The sequence below is a fragment of the Notolepis coatsorum genome, assembly GCF_963971535.1.
Source record: "Notolepis coatsorum genome assembly, chromosome: 17".
Lineage (NCBI taxonomy): Eukaryota > Metazoa > Chordata > Actinopteri > Aulopiformes > Paralepididae > Notolepis > Notolepis coatsorum.
The window spans coordinates 64,423,059-64,446,002 of NC_140181.1; the positions used below are offsets into that span (position 1 = coordinate 64,423,059).

At 40.6% G+C, this 22,944-nt stretch overlaps 1 protein-coding gene across 2 annotated transcripts; it reads right to left on the minus strand.

Annotated features, from left to right (window-relative positions):
- Positions 1-1,424: 1,424 nt before the first annotated feature.
- eno1a (enolase 1a, (alpha)) lies at positions 1,425-21,452 on the minus strand. 2 transcript variants are annotated; one of them, XM_084332837.1, is made up of 12 exons: positions 21,413-21,452; positions 18,983-19,083; positions 14,096-14,191; positions 13,370-13,428; positions 12,732-12,801; positions 12,396-12,529; positions 11,834-12,056; positions 6,274-6,471; positions 2,604-2,805; positions 2,391-2,499; positions 2,150-2,208; positions 1,425-1,958 (listed from the first exon to the last, which is right to left on the minus strand). In XM_084332837.1, exons 2-12 carry the CDS (start codon positions 19,065-19,067, stop codon positions 1,895-1,897), a joined length of 1,299 nt encoding a protein of 432 aa, XP_084188963.1. In that variant the 5' UTR covers positions 19,068-19,083; positions 21,413-21,452; the 3' UTR covers positions 1,425-1,894. The 2 variants fall into 2 exon arrangements, with proteins under 2 accessions (XP_084188963.1, XP_084188964.1); XM_084332838.1 differs by lacking the exon at positions 13,370-13,428 and adding an exon at positions 13,838-13,896.
- Between the last annotated feature and the right edge of the window lie 1,492 nt (positions 21,453-22,944).

The following is a 22,944-nucleotide window of genomic DNA, read 5'->3' on the forward strand; positions in this document are numbered from 1 at the left end:
GATTGGCTCCTTTTATGGTATGGTTTATTTTTTTTTATGGTGCACACACACACACACACACACACACACACACACACACACACACACACACACACACACACACACACACACAATAAACATATTGGGAAACTAGAACTGTATAGTCATCTTTATTTTAGTCATCTTATTTTATTATATGCTAAAATTATTGTATTTTTATTATTGGAAGCTGCTATAGTCGAGGGACCACAATAAATAGATTTTCACTCTTCTTGTGAAAGTACTGAAATAAGTGACAATAAAGGAATCTGAATCTGAAAATCTGAAAAAACTGTACTGCATAGTAATAACCACTAGATGGCACATGTCTCAAATGAAATAAATTAAGCATCCAAAACTCAAACAAGATTTAGATTTGTATCCATGGAAAATACCACTATTATAATCAAATAACTTCTTTTTTTTTTACCCATTTTTACACTATTAATGTCTTAAAATTCCACTAAATATCTTACTGTTGGAACATGGCCTTTGGTTGTGAAATGAAGAGTAAATTAAAGCAGCTTAATAAAACCTACCAGCATGGTGGCCACTTTATTATTACAATTATTTGTACATTCTGTAATAGATAGCATCATGGACTAGCCAGGTATTATACCAGTGATTTGTAATACAACCCCTTGAGGACAGCATAACAATGGAGGCAGATCCACACAACAGCTCTACAGGAATTAATTGATGTGGCACGGAACCAGCTGGCAAGTCTGTTAGGCTGGCTGTGCCACAGCTGAAAATACCTACATCCATCTTGGCATGGCAGACTAAAAGACCTACATTCATCTTGGCAAGCCAGAGTACAGAAAGAGCTTGCATGCCCATCAAGGCAACATTGGATCCTTTTACCCAGGGGGCCAGAAATGGCGTCCCTCCGCACTGGGCTCATATTACTGCCTCCCAGTGGCTCTCCTGTTACATCATACATCATTCACACAGGAGCTGTTCCCGAGGCCCGTTCTGCTGCTTGGTTATTTTATCATTCATTCACGTGATATTAATGAACTATAAATCATCTGTGATAAAAACCTGATCTTCACTTGTCTGTAGTCAGTGTACGGGTATTAATAGTGGTATTACATTTGAGATTTAAAAGCATTCCTTTACCTTGACAGCCCCCCCCCCCACCCATGTTCCTTCAGCTGTGTATTCTAATCATGTTAATGACCCAATAGCAGGACTTTGAATTGCTAGGAGAATTTAAACAAGATGTGTTTCTGTTTCTACACAATTCCTACTCATTGCTAATCCCATTGTCGTATACACAATCTCTCAACAGCTGAATAAGAATAAAGTGAGAAATCTACAGAAAGAAAATGCTGATACCTTCTAGCCATGACCAACCAATAGTATAGTGGCTGCAGTGCATCATAAAAGAAACATTAAGAGAATCACATGTTTTCCTTTTGAAAGGATATTGTTTATTACATATTTGTGCCAACGCTTACAGCAACACTAGAACTCATCAGATGCAACATATTGCACATACAGTACTCTTGCCACTGCCCAAGGCAGCGTCGTACTAAACTTACAGTAGCTCTTTGCTAAAATACTCATAACAGAAGACCGAGAATCACTACAACTCACGAGAAGCGAAACAAAGATCTCTCACACGGTTACACGGACACAAACACAAGGACCAATACTATTCAGGAGCCAAAGCATAGTTGGAGGATGGGCTGCCGCACCGTGGTGCTCTAGGAGATAGGTTTCCGTGCCACAGATCACAGACTTGGGACCTTGGATTTCAATGGCTTTCCATCTTCCCTTTGAAAAGGGCGGGTCAACCTAGCGTGGCGTACATGTGTCGGGGTTGTTTATGCGTGATGAAAAACACTGAGGCCCAAGGAGTAGGACCCGCTCAGATGGGGTGCCTGAAGTTCTGGCCGGCGAAGCGGGCTTTGTCCCCGAGCTCCTCCTCGATCCTGGAGGAGGGAGAGTCATGACGCTTCGTTAGTTTGATCTCTAGTCTGAACTGTCACAGCGGCACGACTCAGGACTGTGACATTTTGCTTTTGGAAATGGAACGAGTGAAAGGTGTCAAGATTTGAATACACTGCTGAAGTTACATTATTAGCTGGCTTTAATGATGGTTAAGTGTATTGATGGGACCCACCTGAGCAGCTGGTTGTACTTGGCCAAGCGCTCGGATCGGCAAGGTGCACCTGTCTTGATCTGGGAGGAGAAACAAATAATAAAAAAAACAAATTAGTCATCTAAAATGATTCCAGATTCTGCATTTATTAAAATATATAGAACCAAACCTATGCCTATCTCGTAAACTACATATCAACTTCCCCAGATCTGGGCCACATCCCTAGACAATGATCTCTCCATAGTCATGTAGGAAGTTTCACCTGTCCAGTGCAAAGTCCAACAACCAGGTCAGCGATGAAGGTGTCCTCTGTCTCTCCAGAGCGATGGCTGACCATCACACCCCAGCCGTTGCTCTGGGCCATCTTGCAGCTAGAAGACACAAACCAACCCATTACTGCATTGACCGGACATTGCATCGCATTGACTTTCAACAATTTTCTTTAAGCCAAAGTGGCAGCCCTGCGGACACTCACGCCTGCAGGGACTCTGTGACAGTGCCGATCTGGTTCACTTTGAGCAGCAGGCAATTGCAGGACTTTTCGGCCACACCCTTGGCAATACGCTTGGGGTTGGTGACTGTCAGGTCATCGCCCACCACCTGGATGCTGGTGCTAGCGGTGAATTTGGACCACGCCTCCCAGTCGTCCTGGTCGAAGGGGTCCTCAATGGACACCACTGTGGAGAGAGGAGTGTTACACCGTTATACACATGCTAAAGGTAATTTATTATTATGTCTCTATGATGGATGTGTTCAATAATGTGAAAATATATATTTCTCATGTTCTGTAGAATCTTGAATGGTAAATGATTAAATAACCATTTCTAATTTTGTTCGATAAACATGTAATGGCAAACATGCTGCTACAACTGCTATTGCAACCTCTTAAAGGGGAACTATCTTATAAATTGCCTTTTCCAGTGTTTAGCATTGTTTTCTAGCAATGTGGGGTTGTACCAACACTGTATATGTCGCAAATTCTATTTGTGGCGCATTCCTCCAGTTCAGATGAGACAAGGTCCTCCCCCACTGAACCAAGCCATTCTGATTTGACTCGCTCGCTGACGTGAATAGGCACTGATCTGCCACCGCCCGCTAGGCTTGGGCGGTATAATTTTTTTCACACCGTCATACCTTGATGACATAATACCCCGGTATACGGTATATGACGTATGACTTTCATTTTCATCGTGGGGGGGGGGGGGGTTTGCCTGGGTTTTGGTCATATGCTCCCGAAATGCTCCCGCTGTTTGGCTACTTCTATGTGCAGTGAAAACTACTCAAATGCTTTATAACCTAGTCATTGATTTAGTTCAGGGTAATCTAAGATTAGCCGCAGAGCTAACGCTAGTTAACGTGAGCTAACGCTAGTTAATCAAGCTCACAGAGAGAGATAAACAGCTGCCAGCGGATAGTACAGGACGGTACAAATACAATAAAAAAGCGGGTGGGGGCTGTTGTGTAAACCTTGTACTCTTTAGTTCACATATAATAAGAGACTGATTATTTGCTTGCTCCACCAGTGCACCACAACAACACACACCAACTCTCGTCACAACGCTTTAAGGTATTTTCACAGCACTGTCGCAACATTACCGTAAAACGTGAACACCGTTGTGACCCACTCGCTCCACTAGTGAGGACTGGTCTCGCCCTCTGCTGGCGCGTGTGTGCACTACACTCAAAACTCTGTTTCACTGTAATAGAAACTGAAGCGCATCTGTGATTTTGACGGTTTTGACGGTATTGATTTTCCGTAATACCGTCATACCGCCCAAGCCCACAATCAACTGTGATACGTTTATGAGCAGAGAGTGGAAATAATGTGGAAGCGGTTTCCCTGTCTCTGCATTTACACAGTCGCGAGTCGAGCCGCTCACACACGCGCACACACGCGCTCTCGGAGCGATCTCTCCTCTCTCTCTCTCTCTCCCTCTTTCTATCTGTCTCTCCCTCTCTCTCTCTCTCCCTCTCTTGCTCGCTTGTTCTCTCTCTCGCTCTCTCTGTATCAGCACTCACGTCAACCTGTTGCAAAATATCATAGCGCACGCTCCCACGCGTATTCCGATCCGTGCAATAATATTCACTGGGTATATATTGTCATTTTAAACAAGTTACCAATGCATTGTCCGGTGGGATTATGTCCCCCTGTGGCGAAATTAATTAGTCCTCTCTATCTCTCTCTCTCTCCCTCAAAAGGTATGCAGTGCAGTGGGTGACTGTCACTCAAAGCGCATTGCGAGTATGGGCGGAGCCCAGCCAAAAACAGCTTGAAATCTTGAAGGTCAGAACTGCTGCTCTACAGTACTTGATTAGAAATACAAAACAATTAATATTTTTTTAAAGAACCTTACAGATGTGTTCCATAGACTCACAGGAATTGTGTAAAATTGCCCAAATAGTGAAAGAAATAGTAAGATAGTTCCCCTTTAACAAGCGGGTGCCCACATATGGTCCCTCTTGAGGACGATTTGCCCACCGGCACTTTGGCGACCTCTAATGGCTCAGGTGTGCATATTTGTTAATACAATATATATATATATATCAAATTAAAGCCCCATTTGTTGAATTAAAGCCCTTTCAGGTGACAAAATCTGTTAAGCGGTTCTCGAGTTACATGGCGATATTTGAGGCTTGCGCAAAGTACACAGTATTGCGCAAATACCACTCTCGACTCTTGGGGCTCTAGTTCCGTCAATCATTTAGCAATCTCGAAAATTATTGGACAGGGTCGTAGCCAATGAATGTGATGATACCCCACGTGGGGATGTACGAATGAGGGATCTAGGTGAAAGGTCACAAGCGAAAACAGGAAGAGAAAAACCGCAGAATGAATTGAAGTCTATGAGGAAATAGAAACCAGGAACGCTACACAGTTTACCAAAGTCGCTCCTAATCACTCATTTCCAAGCAGATTTTTATGAGATTTTGACATGTACTACATAAGAGCTGCTAAAGGATTTCCCCAAGGGGATTTTTAGCAAAGAGCTACTGTAATAAATATTTTTTCTTTTTTCATTGGCTTTCCAATGATACCCCACCTGGGGATGTACGAATCAGGGATCTAGGTGAAAAGTCACAAGCGAAAACACGAAGAGAAAAACCGCAGAATTAATTGAAGTCTATGGGGAAATAGAAACCATGAACGCTACACAGTTTACCAAAGTCGCTCCTAATCATTCATTTCTGAACGGATTTTTATGAGATTTGGACATTCAGGCTATGGACCCAGGGTGTCGTTTCAGCCATGAGAATTTCTGGGGAAATACGACTTCTGGACTACTAACTACTATAGAAAAACGTGAGTAACAAGTTTTTCTACAACTCAAGTTCAGACCAATGTTACTCTATTTCATTAGCACTAAAAGTGAATTATCTTTATTGTATCAGAGACTCCAGAATGTCATCTTTCAGAAGAGATGTGCTATAAGTATAAAGTATAGTATTTTGGTTTGCAAAAAAGGTATGCAAAAAACGAAAACTAAAATGGCCAATTTATTGCCATTCTATTATTATTATTATTATTATTATTATTATTATTATTATTATTATTATTATTATTATTATTATTATTATTATTATTATTATTATTATTATTATTATTATTATGTTTTATTCTATTATTAATATTATTATTATACTATAATATTTTAGCCTTTAGCCTTTTGACATGTACTACATAAGACTTCAGGCTATGGACCCAGGGTGTCGTTTCAGCCATGAGCATTTCTGGGGAAATACTACTTCTGGACTACTAACTACTAACTCTATCTCTTTGTATTTAAAATTCTTAATTTTAAAAACTTCAGAATGTCATCTTTCAAAAGAGATCAGGCTCATGCATGTGCTATAAGTATAAAGTATAGTATTTTGGTTTGCAAAAAAAGTATGCAGTCCTCAAAAACTAAAACTAAAATGGCCAATTTTGGGGGCGCCTGTTAAGAGGTTTTTAATAACTTTTCAACCCCATAATATGATCACATACAGGTATGATCCAAGGACTATAAAACACTTTTGAGTTAATGTGTCCGGCAGTGCACATACTCATCTATACCAATAGGATCCAAAGAGTATCATATAAGCTTTGATAAGAGAAAGGGAGTGTCTGGCCTGTACCAGGGATGAGTGTGTGTTTGGAAACAGACCTGGGTAGTCCTTGACAAAGCTCCTGTACAGGTCAGCCAGCTTGTCTGGAGAGATGTAGCGGCTGGGGTCGTCGGGGGACTTGAAGTCCAGGTCGTATTTGCCACCCTTGTAGAACTCAGAGGCAGCCACATCCATGCCGATGACGATCTTGTCGGTGTAGCCGGCCTTGCCGATGGCGTTCTTTAGCAGCTCCAGAGCTGAGGAAATACAGACAACAGTTAAGGAAGACATTTTACAGCAACTAGGGACCCATTGCCTGATTTGTGGTTCTCTTAACTACTTTTCGCTTAACTAATAAACACTGCACGGACTCTGGCACAGTGTGCTACTGTAGCCGGTGTGATCTTACTGCGTTGTGTTTATTTCGATTCAACCCCTGTTAAGGGATCGCCCTGAGTGGGAGTTGAACCCCGGTCTCCCGCGTCGCGGGCGGCATCACAGACCACTATACCAAGAGGTGAATTCACTTCTTGCTACTGGGTCTGGATGCCTCTGGGGAGTGAGTTTACTTGCAGTACCGCTTAACGTCCACAGCCACTTCACTTACTGTACCTCGTGACTGTGGATAGACTGCGGTACCTCCGTTACACTCACCCCCCTAAACTCACTCCACCCAGGGCATCCGGGTCACGGCACCACGTGTAGCCGGTGTGATCTTACTGCGTTGTGTTTATTTCGATTCGACCCCTGTTAAGGGATCGCCCTGAGTGGGAGTTGAACCCCGGTCTCCCGTGTCGCATCACAGACCACTATACCAAGAGGTGAATTCACTTCTTGCTACTGGGTCTGGATGCCTCTGGGGAGTGAGTTTATTTGCAGTACCGCTTAACGTCCACAGCCACTTCACTTACTGTACCTCGTGACTGTGGATAGACTGCGGTACCTCCGTTACACTACTACTATTTATACCATGTATACATGGTAGAGTATACATTGTCTACAGTGTATTGCCATTCTATTATTATTATTATGTTTGATTATATTATTAATATTATTATTGGGGCGCTCTAGTAGCACACCATGTAAATCGCTGCGTCGCGAAACGGCCGACCCGGGTTTGACTCCCGGACCCGGCGTCCTTTGCTGAATGTCTTCCCCTGCTCTGTCTCCAATTTCCTCCTCTCCCTCTCTCTCTACCGGACTGCCCGGTAGTACAAACCAATAAAAATCTACAAAAACATATTAAAAAAATAAAATATTATTATTATTATTATTATTATTATTATTATTATTATTATTATTATTATTATTATTATTATTATTATTATTATTATTATTATTATTATTATTATTATTATTATAATATAATATTTTTGCCTGCCTGTACCTCCCCTACCCCCTCCTCCATGCTGCTATGACACCTGGATTTCCCCAAGGGGATTTTTAGCAAAGAGCTACTGTAATAAATATTTTTTCTTTTTTCATTGGCTTTCCAATGATACCCCACCTGGGGATGTACGAATCAGGGATCTAGGTGAAAAGTCACAAGCGAAAACACGAAGAGAAAAACCGCAGAATTAATTGAAGTCTATGGGGAAATAGAAACCATGAACGCTACACAGTTTACCAAAGTCGCTCCTAATCATTCATTTCTGAACGGATTTTTATGAGATTTGGACATTCAGGCTATGGACCCAGGGTGTCGTTTCAGCCATGAGAATTTCTGGGGAAATACGACTTCTGGACTACTAACTACTATAGAAAAACGTGAGTAACAAGTTTTTCTACAACTCAAGTTCAGACCAATGTTACTCTATTTCATTAGCACTAAAAGTGAATTATCTTTATTGTATCAGAGACTCCAGAATGTCATCTTTCAGAAGAGATGTGCTATAAGTATAAAGTATAGTATTTTGGTTTGCAAAAAAGGTATGCAAAAAACGAAAACTAAAATGGCCAATTTATTGCCATTCTATTATTATTATTATTATTATTATTATTATTATTATTATTATTATTATTATTATTATTATTATTATTATTATTATTATTATTATGTTTTATTCTATTATTAATATTATTATTATACTATAATATTTTAGCCTGTACCTCCCCTACCCCCTGATCCATGCTGCTATGACACCTGGACCAAGGGGATTTTTAGCAAAGAGCTACTGTAATAAATCTTTTTTCTTTCTTTTTTTAATAAAGGATAAAAACACTTGACTTTACATGACTTAACAATACGTGTATAATACATGATATTTCCAAATAAGTTATACTATTATTATTATTATTACCTAATTGTTAACTATCACTATTATACTATTACTGGCCTTTTAGAGATGTATTCATACATCTTAAGTCATATTTATCTTAAAGGTATAGTTAACGTTTCAAATTCTGTTTTATTTGTCACATATAAGGTACAGGTACATTATAGTGAAATGCTTGGTTCTGTATGACCCTCTTGAGATTGTGCTTCATACAGTAAAGGAGTAAAAGAGTAAAAGACCAAACACTTAAATATGGTGTAATGTTTAAAAAGTGTTTAAAGTGTTTAAAGTGAATGTTTAACGGGAATGTTTCAAGTGAGTGTGTGCATGTGGATGTTGTGTGCAATAGGGCTGTCTTAAATACTTCAAAGCTTCGTTCGATGGGCATGGGATTCGAATATGAAAATTAAATCCGATTATAAAAAATAAAATAAAATATGATATATATATATATTTTCATAAACAACTCTGCCTCTCTTTGTTAACTACAACAAGCAATGCTGTTTGTTATTTAAGATGAGGTCGGACTCGGCACTGACAGATTTGTGTTCATTGTGCTGCTTTTATAAAGCCTCAAATGACAGCTTACAATATTTCATGAAAGCAAAGTGTTTTGTTTGTCTAAGATTGAAAAAGGTTTAAACTTTACAGCAATGACAAAGTTGAACAAAGTGCTGTACAAGTCCCACAACATTAAAAACAAATTATTATTATTTTTTTATTATAATTTTTTAAAATAATGTAATTTCGAAGCTTCGAATTAAAATCGAATCTCGGCCCGAAGCTTCGAATTAAAAATTTTTTCCCGAAGGTCAGCCCTAGTGTGCAATGAATGTAGAATGGATTAATTAATGCAACATTGAGACCACATTGAGCAGCCTGATGGGTGATGGCCTGGGGATAGAATTGATTGATTGATTGAAAACTTTATTAACATATTGCAGAATGGGTACAATACAGTACGGCTCAATACACACAATTGTTAAGGGGATGCAGACCAGAGAAAGACTTTTGTCTTGTTTACATCAGGGTCCCCCAAGTTCCTTTTGAGTCTATAATGAGTAGAATTACCCTAGAAAACAATGTATAGACTCATACAAACATAATCCCTCTCAATCATCACTTAAGATCCACTACAAGTGTCTGGAGGTGTGTTTATCTGCAGAGAATCCTCGCTCTGCCTGGATCTTTTTTCTTTCTTTCTATTTTGCTGTGCTCATGACGTATCTCGGCGTTAACCTTTGGGCAGCTGTTGTGCGCATGTTGTGGTCATGTATCCCCTCCTTACTTGCCATTTCCACAAGTGGAACACACCTGATTGGATAAAGGCACTGCTAGTGGGCACTGGCAGTCTGTGGTTCTCTGCTCCCGTTTTCAAAAAGAAAATGGCGTCTCATTCGCTTGTCAAATTTCTCGTTTTCTACCTAAAGTTTAACCTAAAATATGTTTCTGATAAAAAAAAATTGTGGTAGGTTTGATATGATATTGCTGGATCTTGAGTCATATTTGATCTGCAATGCCTAGTTTGACTGTTTGATCAGAATTACGTCCGATGGTAGAGGTTTCTTATACAACACCACATTGTTTTAGTGGTGCTCTAGTGACATCTAGTGGCTGAAACTACTTAGTGTGCCTTTAACCTGGAATCATGCATTTTGAATTATTAGCTACTAGCTAGTGTTTTCATGTCACTCCACTGCACCATAAAGGATGTAAGGCCTAAATCTAGGAAAACTGGGTGTGGGTAATGGAGTAAACAAAGATCTAACACATCTGCTATGTTCATCTCTGTCTCCTGTCCTCCTCTACCCCTTCCTGTGAATATTAATGTCAGACTAAGGTATACACTAGGTTAAAGGTCTTAGAGGTCACATACAAGTCTATGCAACTGTTGTAGCAATGTAAGATGTAGCTCATGTAAATCAAAAGATGGAAGATTTTGGGAGAAGAAAAGATGTAAGAAGTTGTACCACATGTGGAGATGAAACTGATACTTTGTTTGTCTTGCCCCGTAGAAGACCTAACAAATTAACATTAGCTCACTTCTCCTCTCTTCTCTTACTCTTTTCTACTCTTACCCAGGCATGCAGTGGTGGTCAAACGCGGTTAAACGCCGTTTAGGCTTGGGTCACTGAGGCAGAAGTGCGCGCGCGTGCACACAAAAATGCGTTTACAATTGTCACTGAACTCATCGCGCCGGCCGGCACTTATCACCTAGACTTTGCATAATAATAGGATACCGATAGCATAACAACAGACTCCTCTCCTCCACTACCGCCTCTCCACCAGCGTCAATGAGTCCTCGGAGCAGCCGCCCAGCTCCGGCGAGGAGTCGCTGAAGGAAACTGTCCTTCTGTAAACTTAACTAACTCTAAGTTACATTGTTAATTTAGTTTGTATTTACTTTTCTAGTTTAAGTTAATTCAATTAAAGAAATTGTAACTACAATTACATTTAAAACATTTATGCATAATAATCATCTGTTCTGTGCCAAACCGAGGAAACATGTATGCGCGTGCGCGTGCACGGGAGCGCACGTGGCGTTTGGGCATTGCCCATATTACGACTGCACCACTGCTCTTACCTCTCGCTTATTCTAATTGTAGTAGGCCTAAGTACTAATAAATATCTGTCAACAGTCAATGCCTCCTGGTTATTAGATATTCTTGTGATTAAGTATTCCTTTTTCATATTATTATTATCATCCACATTCAAGAAAAGCTTCATAACAGTAATGATCCCAAAAGCCTTTAGTATTTTGAGTTAAAGATGTTAAAGATTAGGCTCTGCTGAAGATGTAAATATCAACACTTTTCTTGTCTTGTCTTGTCTTGTATTGCAGACTGCAGTGATCAATTTTTGGACATTCTCTTTGCACACTGGCCAGGCATGGTTCAATAAATAGGAGGAGATTGGTTTTGTCTATTTCGACTTCTGAAAAATACTTAATCAACATTGTAGTTAGCAATGGAAGCAGAGACGCTGCAGATGACATTAATTCCTTCGTTTTCACCAGTTAATCACCATTTAAACCTGTGCCCCACTGGGGAATTTGTCATGTCAGCACCTTGGCCTGACGAGCGAGTCAGAGTGCTGTGGAGACTGCCGGTCAATGCATTATTGAGTGGAGGCCCAAATTTGGAAACCATCTGCTGGGTCAGGACTCAGGAGTGACATTCCTGGCCTGAATAAGACCAAAGAGGGCTCAGAGGTCTAATGATGAGGTGGGGGCTCGTTAGTGAAGCTTGTTTGTTTGCCCACGCAATGTATATAGAAGCATCCGTTTGAATGGTATCATTTGGGGGGAAAGCGTTTCCGCTTCTTGGTTCCCGGTTCCTCTCACCTTCCTTGTTCTCCAGGATGTTTGGTGCGAAGCCGCCCTCGTCTCCAACGTTGGTGGCGTCCTGGCCATACTTCTCCTTGATGACGTTCTTCAGGTTGTGGTAGACCTCTGCGCCGATGCGCATCGCCTCCTTGAAGCTGCTGGCTCCGACGGGCAGGATCATGAACTCCTGCATGGCCAGCTTGTTGCCGGCGTGGGAACCTCCGTTGATGACATTGAAAGCCTGTAGGGAAGCAGAGAGGATCCACCTTCAGAGTAATAATATAATAATTCAAATATAAAAAAGATTATAATAATAAAATAAAAGATTATCCTGAATTTTCCCTATGGGATCAATAAAGGAATATCTTATCTTATCTTAATAATCATAACAAACTTTATTTGTATAGCACCTTCATACAATAATTGCAGTTTAAGTGCTTTACAGCAGTAAATTACAGAATAAAAGCACAAGTAGAATGGAGGGTATTTAAATTATTTTCTACTTTTTTTGCAAAAGCTTGTGATGAATTCCATGCTATCTTTAATGAGTGCAGTCCTGAGATCAACAGAGAGAGCTTACAGGGACGGGGAGGATGACTTCGGGGTTGCCAGCTAGATCAGCGATGTGGCGGTAGAGGGGCACGCCCTTCTCTGCTGCACCAGCCTTGCACACAGCCAGGGAGACGCCCAGGATGGCGTTAGCACCAAACTTAGCTGGACGAGGGCAAATGGAAACAAGTCAATATATTAAATATATAATACAATATAATACAATATAATTGTCGTTTGGTTCTTTCAAGGTTGCACTCTGCATTATTAATAGAAATCTCTATATGGGAGTATAAATCTGGCTTAGCTTTCAGGCCAAAAGCGCTAAAAGGCTGACATGTGAATAATAATCAAAACAGCAGCTTACATTTGTTCTCTGTGCCGTCCATGTCCAACATCAGCTTGTCCACCTTCTCCTGTTCCAAGACATTCACGCTCTGGATGGGACACAAACCATGATTATTACGGGTGAAATGAGGCACTGACCTAGCGACCTCAGTTTAATGCAAACCGGTTAGTTTAAAAGCCCACTCTCCACGGATGTTAAATTAATCACAGCATGTTAGAATCCTACCACAAAAGAAGGTCTGCTACGGCATACAGTATGTCCTTGTCCATCATATTCCTTATAGCATCTTCAGAAACTCAAAATGCCATACGGGCAAACAGATAATAAATAACAGTTTCCCATTCACTCCACATAGCATCTTACCCTTGTGACTTAAATATTACAGTTACAATTACCATGATCAACTACATATAACTGCTGTTACACCTGTGCTATTGTTCTTTTTTGTGATAGAAAATGCATTGAATTCTGCTGGAGGGGGGGGGGGGGGGGCTGGGGTGGGGTGGTTGGGGGATTCTGGGAAAATCAATCACACATAACGATTTATTATACTTCATTAAAACCATTCCTCATTGCAATTTTGTGCACATTTCTCAATGACTTTTAACACTATATATGCCACACAGTCACGTTAGTAGAACAATAAGTGGTCCTACCTGTCTAACCAGTGCAGGTGCAATAGTTTTATTGATATGCTCAACAGCTTTAGAGACACCTGCAAAGGACAAGCAGACCATCACTGACTCAGGGAGAAGAAAAACATGCAGGGCAGGCACGCCAGACAACCACAGAGCAACCCACCAACGGCTACTTGGGAGACACAAGCCACCATATTGAGAGAATAGATAATGGGGTAATTATCTAGAGGGTTCATGATTATTTAAGGAGATCAACTATTTTCATCCCATTAGTTTGTGTTTTCACAGATCTGCGATCACGTGTTAGTGCCTGCTACGGATCTGTGATCATCTGTTAGTGCCTGCTAGGGATCTGTGATCATCTGTTAGTGCCCGCTAGGGGTTAGTTTTCCAAAGGCAAACCCACACGTCATGCTGCCGATCACAGCAGTACATTATAGAGGTTACTCCTCCTCACTCCAGGTTATTCCACACTCTTTCATTTACCTGGTTACACAAAGCTGGTGCCAAGAACTCATTTATATATTTAACAGCTCTTTTCACCCCTGACAGTAGAAGAAGAGATGTGAAAGGAAGAACAGATGAGGATAGAGTCTCAACAAAATATGTGAAGTCAATGAAATTAAGGCAATGTTGAAAGTAAAAGTAAAAGCTACTAATGATCTCTTTCCACACGGTGAAATGTTTAGAGGATATCTTATGCAGGTGACTAGATAGAGAGTGAAAACAGTGAGAGAGTGGTACCTTTGCCCATGTAGCGTGTCTTGTCATTATCACGGAGCTCCAGAGCCTCATAGATGCCGGTGGAGGCGCCGCTGGGGACTGCAGCCCTGAACAGACCTGAGGAACACAGGGGACGTCTCGTCACCTCTCACGTCCTGAAACCTGTACAGTTGTGACTGCTGTTCACTGAATGCTGAAATACCATTTAGACCCTTTCAGCATTTGTCATGAAGACAAATCCAATCTTTTTCTAAATTAAATTTTGGAGTTATACAATACAGAATCTGAATATGTTCGCCGTGGCATTATGTATACTGTAGCAGCGGTCGCTTTGGTATTCAATCAGCGACAGCATGTACTGTAAAAGCCACTGCAGGATGTCATCCAATCAGTGAGCGGCATCAGTGAGCAGCATCCCCGCGCACAGCCTTTTTCTTTTTTCTCTCCCGCTGAGCAGTAGTGGAAGAAAGAGAGAGAGAGAGAGAGAGAGAGAGAGAGAGAGAGAGAGAGAGAGAGAGAGAGAGAGAGAGAGAGAGAGAGAGAGAGAGAGAGAATGACGAAGGAAGAACACAGAATGGTACAGACTGTGCTGCAGACTGCTGTGCTGTAAGGAATGGGCGGGGGGCGAGGTGCCAACTGAGCATGTGCAGTAGATCTCTGGAGGGATGCCACAACACGCCCACACCGCACAGAGGTCGGCCATTTTGGATTCAACCATGTGAGGAGGAATTGGGGATGCTCAAAATCTATTGAGTTTGCTCGCTGGCCTGGAAATTATCATCAGACTCCCATCTCTGATGGGGATTTAAGGCTTAAAGCCACAGGGACATGGCAGTTATTTAGGCCATGAGTTCAGGCTTAACCAAATCATCTGCATCAAGGCATCAGCCACCTGCAGCTGTGAGAGCCTGCCGGCAGTCACTCAGATCACAACTCACTTAGTAGTATAAGCGAATACAAGACTGCTTTGTATCCAAATAAAAACCGATATGGAAATATTAGCAAAAAGATCCACTAGTATGGAGTATATTTGCACATAAAGTCCATTTTAAAATCAATACAGTTCAAAACACATTACAATTTGTAGTGGCAATGAATTCACCATTCAGAGAGAACATAGCTGTCACAGTCAGCTCAGCAGGTTACGAGTGCATCTGAAAATAGACCATAGCATCAACAAGCAACAGAGGTCTTTGAGTACAACTCAGATGCAAGCCAGTTATGTAACATGATGAAACACATTAGATCTGCTTGATGTGCTCTGGGGGCTGTACACTCCTAACAATCCCTTTTGTCTGCACAGTGAAAGATGCCAATACATTCTTGGTTGACTGAAAAAAAGGTTGGGATCCTGCCTAAAAATGGGAAAGCATGAAGGTGCCATTCATATTAATTTGGAGCAACTGTCTGGTGAAGAGAAGGCTATAGAATAAACTGTTCCCTTTCCAAGCAGGATTCAAGGCCATGTTGTATATCACAGCTTTCCAAGCAGTATTCAATGCCATGTTGTATATAACACAGCTTTCCAAAAAGGATTCAAGGCCATGTTGTATATAACACAGCTTTCCAAGCAGGATTCAAGGCCATGTTGTATATAACACAGCTTTCCAAACAGGATTCAAGGCCATGTTGTATATAACACAGCTTTCCAAACAGGATTCAAGGCCATGTTGTATATAACACAGCTTTCCAAACAGGATTCAAGGCCATGTTGTATATAACACAGCTTTCCAAGCAGGATTCAAGGCCATGTTGTATATAACACAGCTTTATCCTCTTCCCTTTCATGTCATTAGTCATTCAGTGTGCTTCATTAAAATTCTCAGGACATTCAGTTGGGGTTGAGTTGCTCCTTTGTTTTAGCCCACAGAGCAGAAGAACAAAGGCTTGCTTCCCAGAGGCCAGCAGAAACCTTGGTCACAGTTGGGTCCATTAGACTGAGGACCCATTAGTTGATTAAATAAATAAAGCTAGAAAATTAGGCTTTATTCACAATCAGAACACAGGGCACAGGTGTTTGTCTATATTGATCTAATTTGGACGGTAATCTCCAGTTTGTACACAGTATCATAGCATCATTATGTGCATGCTTACCAACTGTTTCGCCTGTTTTATAGCAACACTACTATGACCGACATCTAAGAAGGGAGATCCCCCCATTTTTTTCTATTGCTAGGTTTTAGTGAGTTTTTCCTTACGTTCGCGTGGGGTATGTCTGGAAGTGTTGCATTAATTTATTTTATTTATATAAAATGTTTTGGACATCATGGTGTTTTTGTTTTGTTCTTGATTTATTGTGATGTTTCTTCTTGACTTGTTTAAAGAAGACGTGTCCGGCCCATGGGGACATTAACGTGTGTTGTCGGGCCTTACAAATAAATTTGATTTGATCATACATGAAGTCCTACTCACGATACTACCTACAGGCTTCTTCCCTGGTAGGGACCATTACACTAACAGAACTCTGTCGAAGTAGTGTGCTGTTACAGGAGCTATTTTCACACATCCACCATCTGATCCCTGCCTGGACTCAGCTGACATACTGTACTGTACCCACTCTCTGTCCCCGGCTTGACTACCGGAGGAGGGGAAGGGGACAGGCAGGCAGGCTCAGCCATGCTGCAGGGAAACCACAATTGAACTGACTTTCACTCGCTACTGTGGGCTCTATCTGATTAGGCAAGACACAGGAGTTCAGAAATCTCAGTTGTGGCGCAACGGCATTTCAATCCATGTTAAATGTAGTGTGAAATGATGACTTGTTTACGACAATGCCATCTAATCTCCTGAAAGGTTACGTAGTGTGACAGAAGAACTTACCATATTTATGTTTGATTTGTTCGCTCAAGGGGGTGCTTTGTTGAAAGGTTCAGCTTGGGTTACTTACTTATAGTTTTGCACAAAGAACATTCTAGCGAATCCACACACCAACACAAGAGTGAATCCATGAGCTTAATTTTCTAAACCCCTACAGTATACAGTAAAGTCATATTCTAATCTGTATATTTGAGAATGTATATACATATTTTAGAATGTATATCCCGGACTGTATTTTTATTCCTTATTATTCTTATTTGTGATTTGTGTTTTTAGATTTTTGACTACCTAAATGTTTACTGTGAGCGATCTGTAGTGCTGGGTTCCCCTTGGGATCAATAAAGTACTTCTATTCTATTCTAATCCCCTACAGCAGGGGTTCCCAAACTTTTCAGGCCGGGACCCAGAAAATAAGGCGTCAGAGAGTCAGAGGCTATTATTATTATCATTATTATTTTGCAACAAGTTAGCCCTCTCATAAATAGCACATATAAATGAATAAAAAAAAAGCCTGACGATGTGCATTGGGCAATGCACATCGTCAGGCTTTTTTTTTTTTTGCCATGTGACCGATTTTTTAAGCCAAATATCACTTCAATACTATTAAGTTAGTTCAAGTTAGTTATTCATTTATATGTGCTATTTATGAGAGGGCTAACTTGTTGCAAAATAATAATGATAATAATAATAGCCTCATTAAAATACTATTGTTGCTTCGGTTGTTTTCAGCGTTTTATGTGCATAATCTGTTATTTAGTTTGAAATGTTCGTTGAAATAAGTAGATTTTTCGTTTTTGTTTATTTATTATTTAAGTTAATATAAAACCATATAGTCACATTTTAGAATACAATAGAATAGAATTTTAGAATACAATTAGAAACACTGTCCTGGCCTGCTTCTAAGTTCAGTGGCCTGAAAAATAAAATAAAAATAAAATAAATAAAATAAATAAAATAAATAAAATAAATAAAATAAATAAAATAAATAAAATAAATAAAATAAATAAAATAAATAAAATAAATAAAATAAATAAAATAAATAAAATAAATAAAATAAATAAAATAAATAAAATAAATAAAATAAATAAAATAAATAAAATAAATAAAATAAATAAAATAAAATAAAATAATTTGATTTGATTTGATTTTTTTTTATCATCTTGCGGCCCTCCCGTGGCTGCTCGCGGCCCACCTTTGGGTCGCGACCCCGACTTTGGGAACCACTGCCCTACAGTATAGAGTAAAGTCATAATTATTCTAAACTCCTACAATATACAGTAAAGTCATATTCTAAACTCCTACAGTATACAGTAAAGTCATATTCTAAACTCCTACAGTATACAGTAAAGTCATATTCTAAACTCCTACAGTATACAGTAAAGTCATATTCTAATCCAGTACAGTTTATGTTTATTTAGGATCCCCATTAGCTTTTGCACTTGACAAAAGCTATTCTTCCTGGGGTCCGGCACTTACAACAATATTCAAGCCATTACATCATTATCAACATCAATAACAATCTCATCCTCAGTTAAGGATGACATTGTACAAGATACTTGTTATTAGTATAAAGCATTAAAATGTATAAATACAGTATACAGTAAAGTCATATTCTAAACTCCTACATTATACATTAAAGTCATATTATAATACCCTACAGTATACAGTAAAGTCATATAGTTGATGATTGGTTCTTATTTCAGACATTCCTAGTTGGTTCAATATCAGCTGGGGGACCCTGATGTAAACAAGACGAAAGTCTTTCTCTGGTCTGCATCCCCTTAACAATTGTTTGTATTGAGCCGTACTGTATTGTACCCATTCTGCAATCTGTTAATACAATTTTCAATCAATCAATCAATCAACCTCTGCAATTGACGCATCTCAAACCCCGCCCTCTTTTCTTGATCCTCCTATCGCAAATGTTGCTTCCCTCAGACAAACTCAGTGTACTTGTACCTTGATTTGATTTTGATTTGACAAACAAAGTTTGTCCAAGGGAAGCAACAGTTGTGATTGAAGGATCCAGAAAAGAGGGCGGTATTTTGAGACAGGTCAATCGCCCCGGGCCCCGCTCCAGACGAGACGTACCTTTCTTGGTGTACAGGTCGACCTCCACAGTGGGGTTGCCACGGGAGTCGAAAATCTCACGCGCGTGAATCTTCAGGATAGACATGGTTCTGGTTCTGGTTCTGCAGAGGAGGAGCAGACAGGGAGGAGGAGACGTGAGGAGGATGCTGCTGTGCCAAAGACAAGGCCAGACATGTGCTGCTGGCTACCGTGCATCTTAATTCAATGAAGCAATGAAGCAATGTCCCTTGAGTCAGAACAGTGACTTGGCAAAATCAGGAAAGCCTAACTCAACATAAAATGGTACCTAATGTTGCCACTAGGAAATGGAGGTGAGACTGTGTGAGCACTAAACCATATATTGTTGGCTCACTTTTTACATAATATTTGTTACGGGATGGCATACGTAGGTTTCATACATATTAGTCAGAGTATTACACACATAGGTATTACTTAGAGTAAGAGTCTAGGCAGGATGGCATAGGTTTTAGTCAGAATAGGAGTCTTGGCAGGATGGCATAGGTTTTAGTCAGAATAGGAATCTTGGCAGGATGGCATAGGTTTTAGTCAGAATAGGAGTCTTGGCAGGATGGCATAGGTTTTAGTCTGAATAGAGTTTTGGCAGGATGGCATAGGTTTTAGTCTGAATAGAGTCTTGGCAGGATAGCATAGGTTTTACTCAGAATAATATTGGCAGGATTGCATAGGTTTTAGTCAGAATAGAGTCTTGGCAGGATGGCATAGATTTTGGTCAGAGTAAGAGTATTGGTAGGGTGGCATAGGTTTTAGTCAGTAAGAGTCTTAGGATGGTATTTGTTTTAGTCAGAGTAAGAGTCTTAGGATGGCATTTGTTTTAGTCAGTAAGAGTCTAAAGGGATGGCATTAGTAAGAGTCAGAGTCTTGGTAGGGTGGCATTTGTTTTAGTCAGATTAAGGCGTGGCAAATGGTGCATAGCGACTGCACAAAATGACCCTGGGTCAAGTAGGGAGCCAACCTTTATAAGTCTACTACGTTTTTTAATGTTTTAATTCAGATGACAAAATAACCTTGAGCCTAAGGGAGTGACTAGGTACATAATGTGTCTTTGTCTCAGTATCACCTTAGCTGGGCTAATCTAGAGGCTAACAGCCTCTGTTATCTCTACGAATTCCAGGCAAGAGAAGAGGTCAGGAGTGGTTTTAGGCCAGACTGTGTTGTGCCCTTATGCTCTCTGACCCTGCCTGCCACACTAAACCAGGCTCCCAGGATGTGTTATGGATTTTGAACTGTCCGCTTTATCTGATTTTCCTTAACTTGCCCATCTATCCCACTTTTATAAATGCATGAGTGAACCTGAGCCAGAGCTGAAGAGTGCTACTGCATTAATGCCAATGGAAAAACCTGTGCACATAAAAGTGTATGTGGAAACTTGCCACTGGCTACTAAGTTCAGGAACACAGAGACCTTCCACTTTAGCTGTCAAAATACAGGAGATGGCGTTAACTTTACAATAGAAGAACACCATAGTCCTACTGCAATGTCTGCATAATCTAAATGTAAAATAATCAATTTCACCAAAATGGTACACATCAATCAACTAAATGATTAATAAGACAATGGTACTGGATATGTTTGTAGTCAAGTTCCTTTATGCTACAATGGGTTCATCAGTCAGTTGTATGTGGGTGCACCTTGATGTGTGTTAATAATCATGTGACCATCTTATGTTAAATACATTTGAAAAAAGAAAACAGAAGGGAGGGTGGTTAAATAGCACATTTTAAGGCACCATTATATGAACTAAACTGACCAAAATACAAAACTAACTTTTGAATGTTTTATTTAAGCAAGGGGAAACAATGTAGCAGATGGATGAAACATTGTAGCAACAGTATAGAGCACTGCATGTTCTGGACACACACCCATATCTGCCGCAACTGAAAATGGTAGTTCACTGCATCAGCTATCAAGTGTTAAATGGTAGTCAATTGACATTTCCTGGAATTCAAAATTAAACGAATTTGTCATATCTTTACAAACGAATAGTGTGTTTGAGTATTAGAAGTGAGTGTTTTCTAGTTGGGCTGCAACTTGACGCCCGTTCCTCATACACTGCAGGTCTAAATGGAGTGACACCTCGCCAGCTGACGGCCAGGGTTAAAAATAGAACGTAGCCTCGCCTGAGACTGCGAGCCACCACAACCATCATGACATGGAGGCGAAATTCTTAAAACTATAACCCTGGAAAACAGCACAATAAAACAATAAAACAAGTGCCAGATCATAATTGGGGTCATTGTCTGGGAAGACTGGGATGATGAAGAACACCATGTACAATTCCACAAATGCAAAAGCAAATAGTATGAAAAGTAAGTCTTATTGTCTCAGAAATACAACTATAAGTCGTGGTAGTTCTTACATTAATTCAACGATATCACATAACGTAGTAACAGATAGGGAAAATGTACTCACCTTCCTGGCCTAACTGTGTGCAGGGTAGTGCTCTCTCTGGTGCGGCAGCAGAGAAGGCGCTCGTCAGAGTCCGCGCTGCTGATAAGTGGACGGAACCAGGAAGGGGGCGGGACGAGCCCTCCTCGCAATATGATTGGCTGGGACGAACTCACGACGAAGCACCACAGTGCGAGGGAGACGGCACGTTCGCCACCAGCATCACGACGCGCCTAGAAAATAGAGTGATGGAGGAGATACAACTGGGAACGAGGTTATTATGCTGCCTGCGGATGGTAACGTTTCAACCAGACAGCATCACTTGGTATACTATGTCTAGAACACGTGTGGTGATGATAATACGTATTCATAAAGCGAGGCTTATGCTTAATTATTATTATATTCATTCATAGCACGAAACGAGTGATGGACCAGCGTGACGCAATGATGCGGAAAGTGACGCAGCGATGTGTACGTGCAGAAAGACAGACAGACATCCCAGAAGCAGGAGCTCACAGTCACACTGTCACATGTGACGTTTTCGGCCGTGAGATTTTCTCTCCTCTCCCATTCACGCCCTCCTCCTCAGATAGGACACTCTGGAGAGTGATGATGAGTCACTCTCATCACAAGAAAGCTCCCATTCATATGTTATAAAATATAGTATTATGCTATGACACTCCAACAACTATGTATTCGTGTGTTATGTAACAGCCTCATTCAAGGGTACTACGACTATGCTTGCACCTCATGGTACCAAAGCACCTCAAAGGCGCTAAAAACAAAATTACAAACATCTCAAAACAAACTGGTCAGACTACTGCTTGACCTTACTCCTAGAACCCACCTCACCCCTGCCCACTTTGACAACCTAGGATGGCTTAGAGTAGACAACAGAGTACAGCAACTTGCAATGGGCCTGGTCTACAAGATACACTACACGACCAAGGTACCCATGTACATGTCAAAATACTTCCCAAAGGTCAGTGAATACCACGATCACAACACCAGAGGGAGCGCCACAAATCATGTTAAACCCAGATTCGGCTCAAATAAGGGACTAAACACGTTTAGCAATTATGCCACATCAATGTGGAACGCCCTACCCAAAGCTGTAAAGGAATGTGGATCACTACCCACTTTCAAAACCACTCTCAAGGGACACCTACGGGAGACTGCAATTCAAAACTGGCCCCTGTAAATGTCCTAACCCAACCCCCTCCAATGTACAGTCGGTATGGTATGGTTTTGTCAATAGTCCAATGTACAATTTTGCTTGTTTGTACAGTGTCTCCCCCCCCCCCTCAATGTACAGTTTTGCTTGTTTATACAGTGTTTCTCCCCCCCCCCCCCCAACCACCTCCAATGTAAATTACCCAGTATATGGTTGACAATATCCCAATGTACCCAACCCCCCCACACAACCCCACCCAACCTCCTCCAATGTACAGTTTCTACGTCAAATGTATATACTCCCTTTTCTTGACTCCTTCTGTATCACAAACAGTACTGTATTTGCAAATCTGGTATGTCATAAATGTATAGATGTAGCAGTA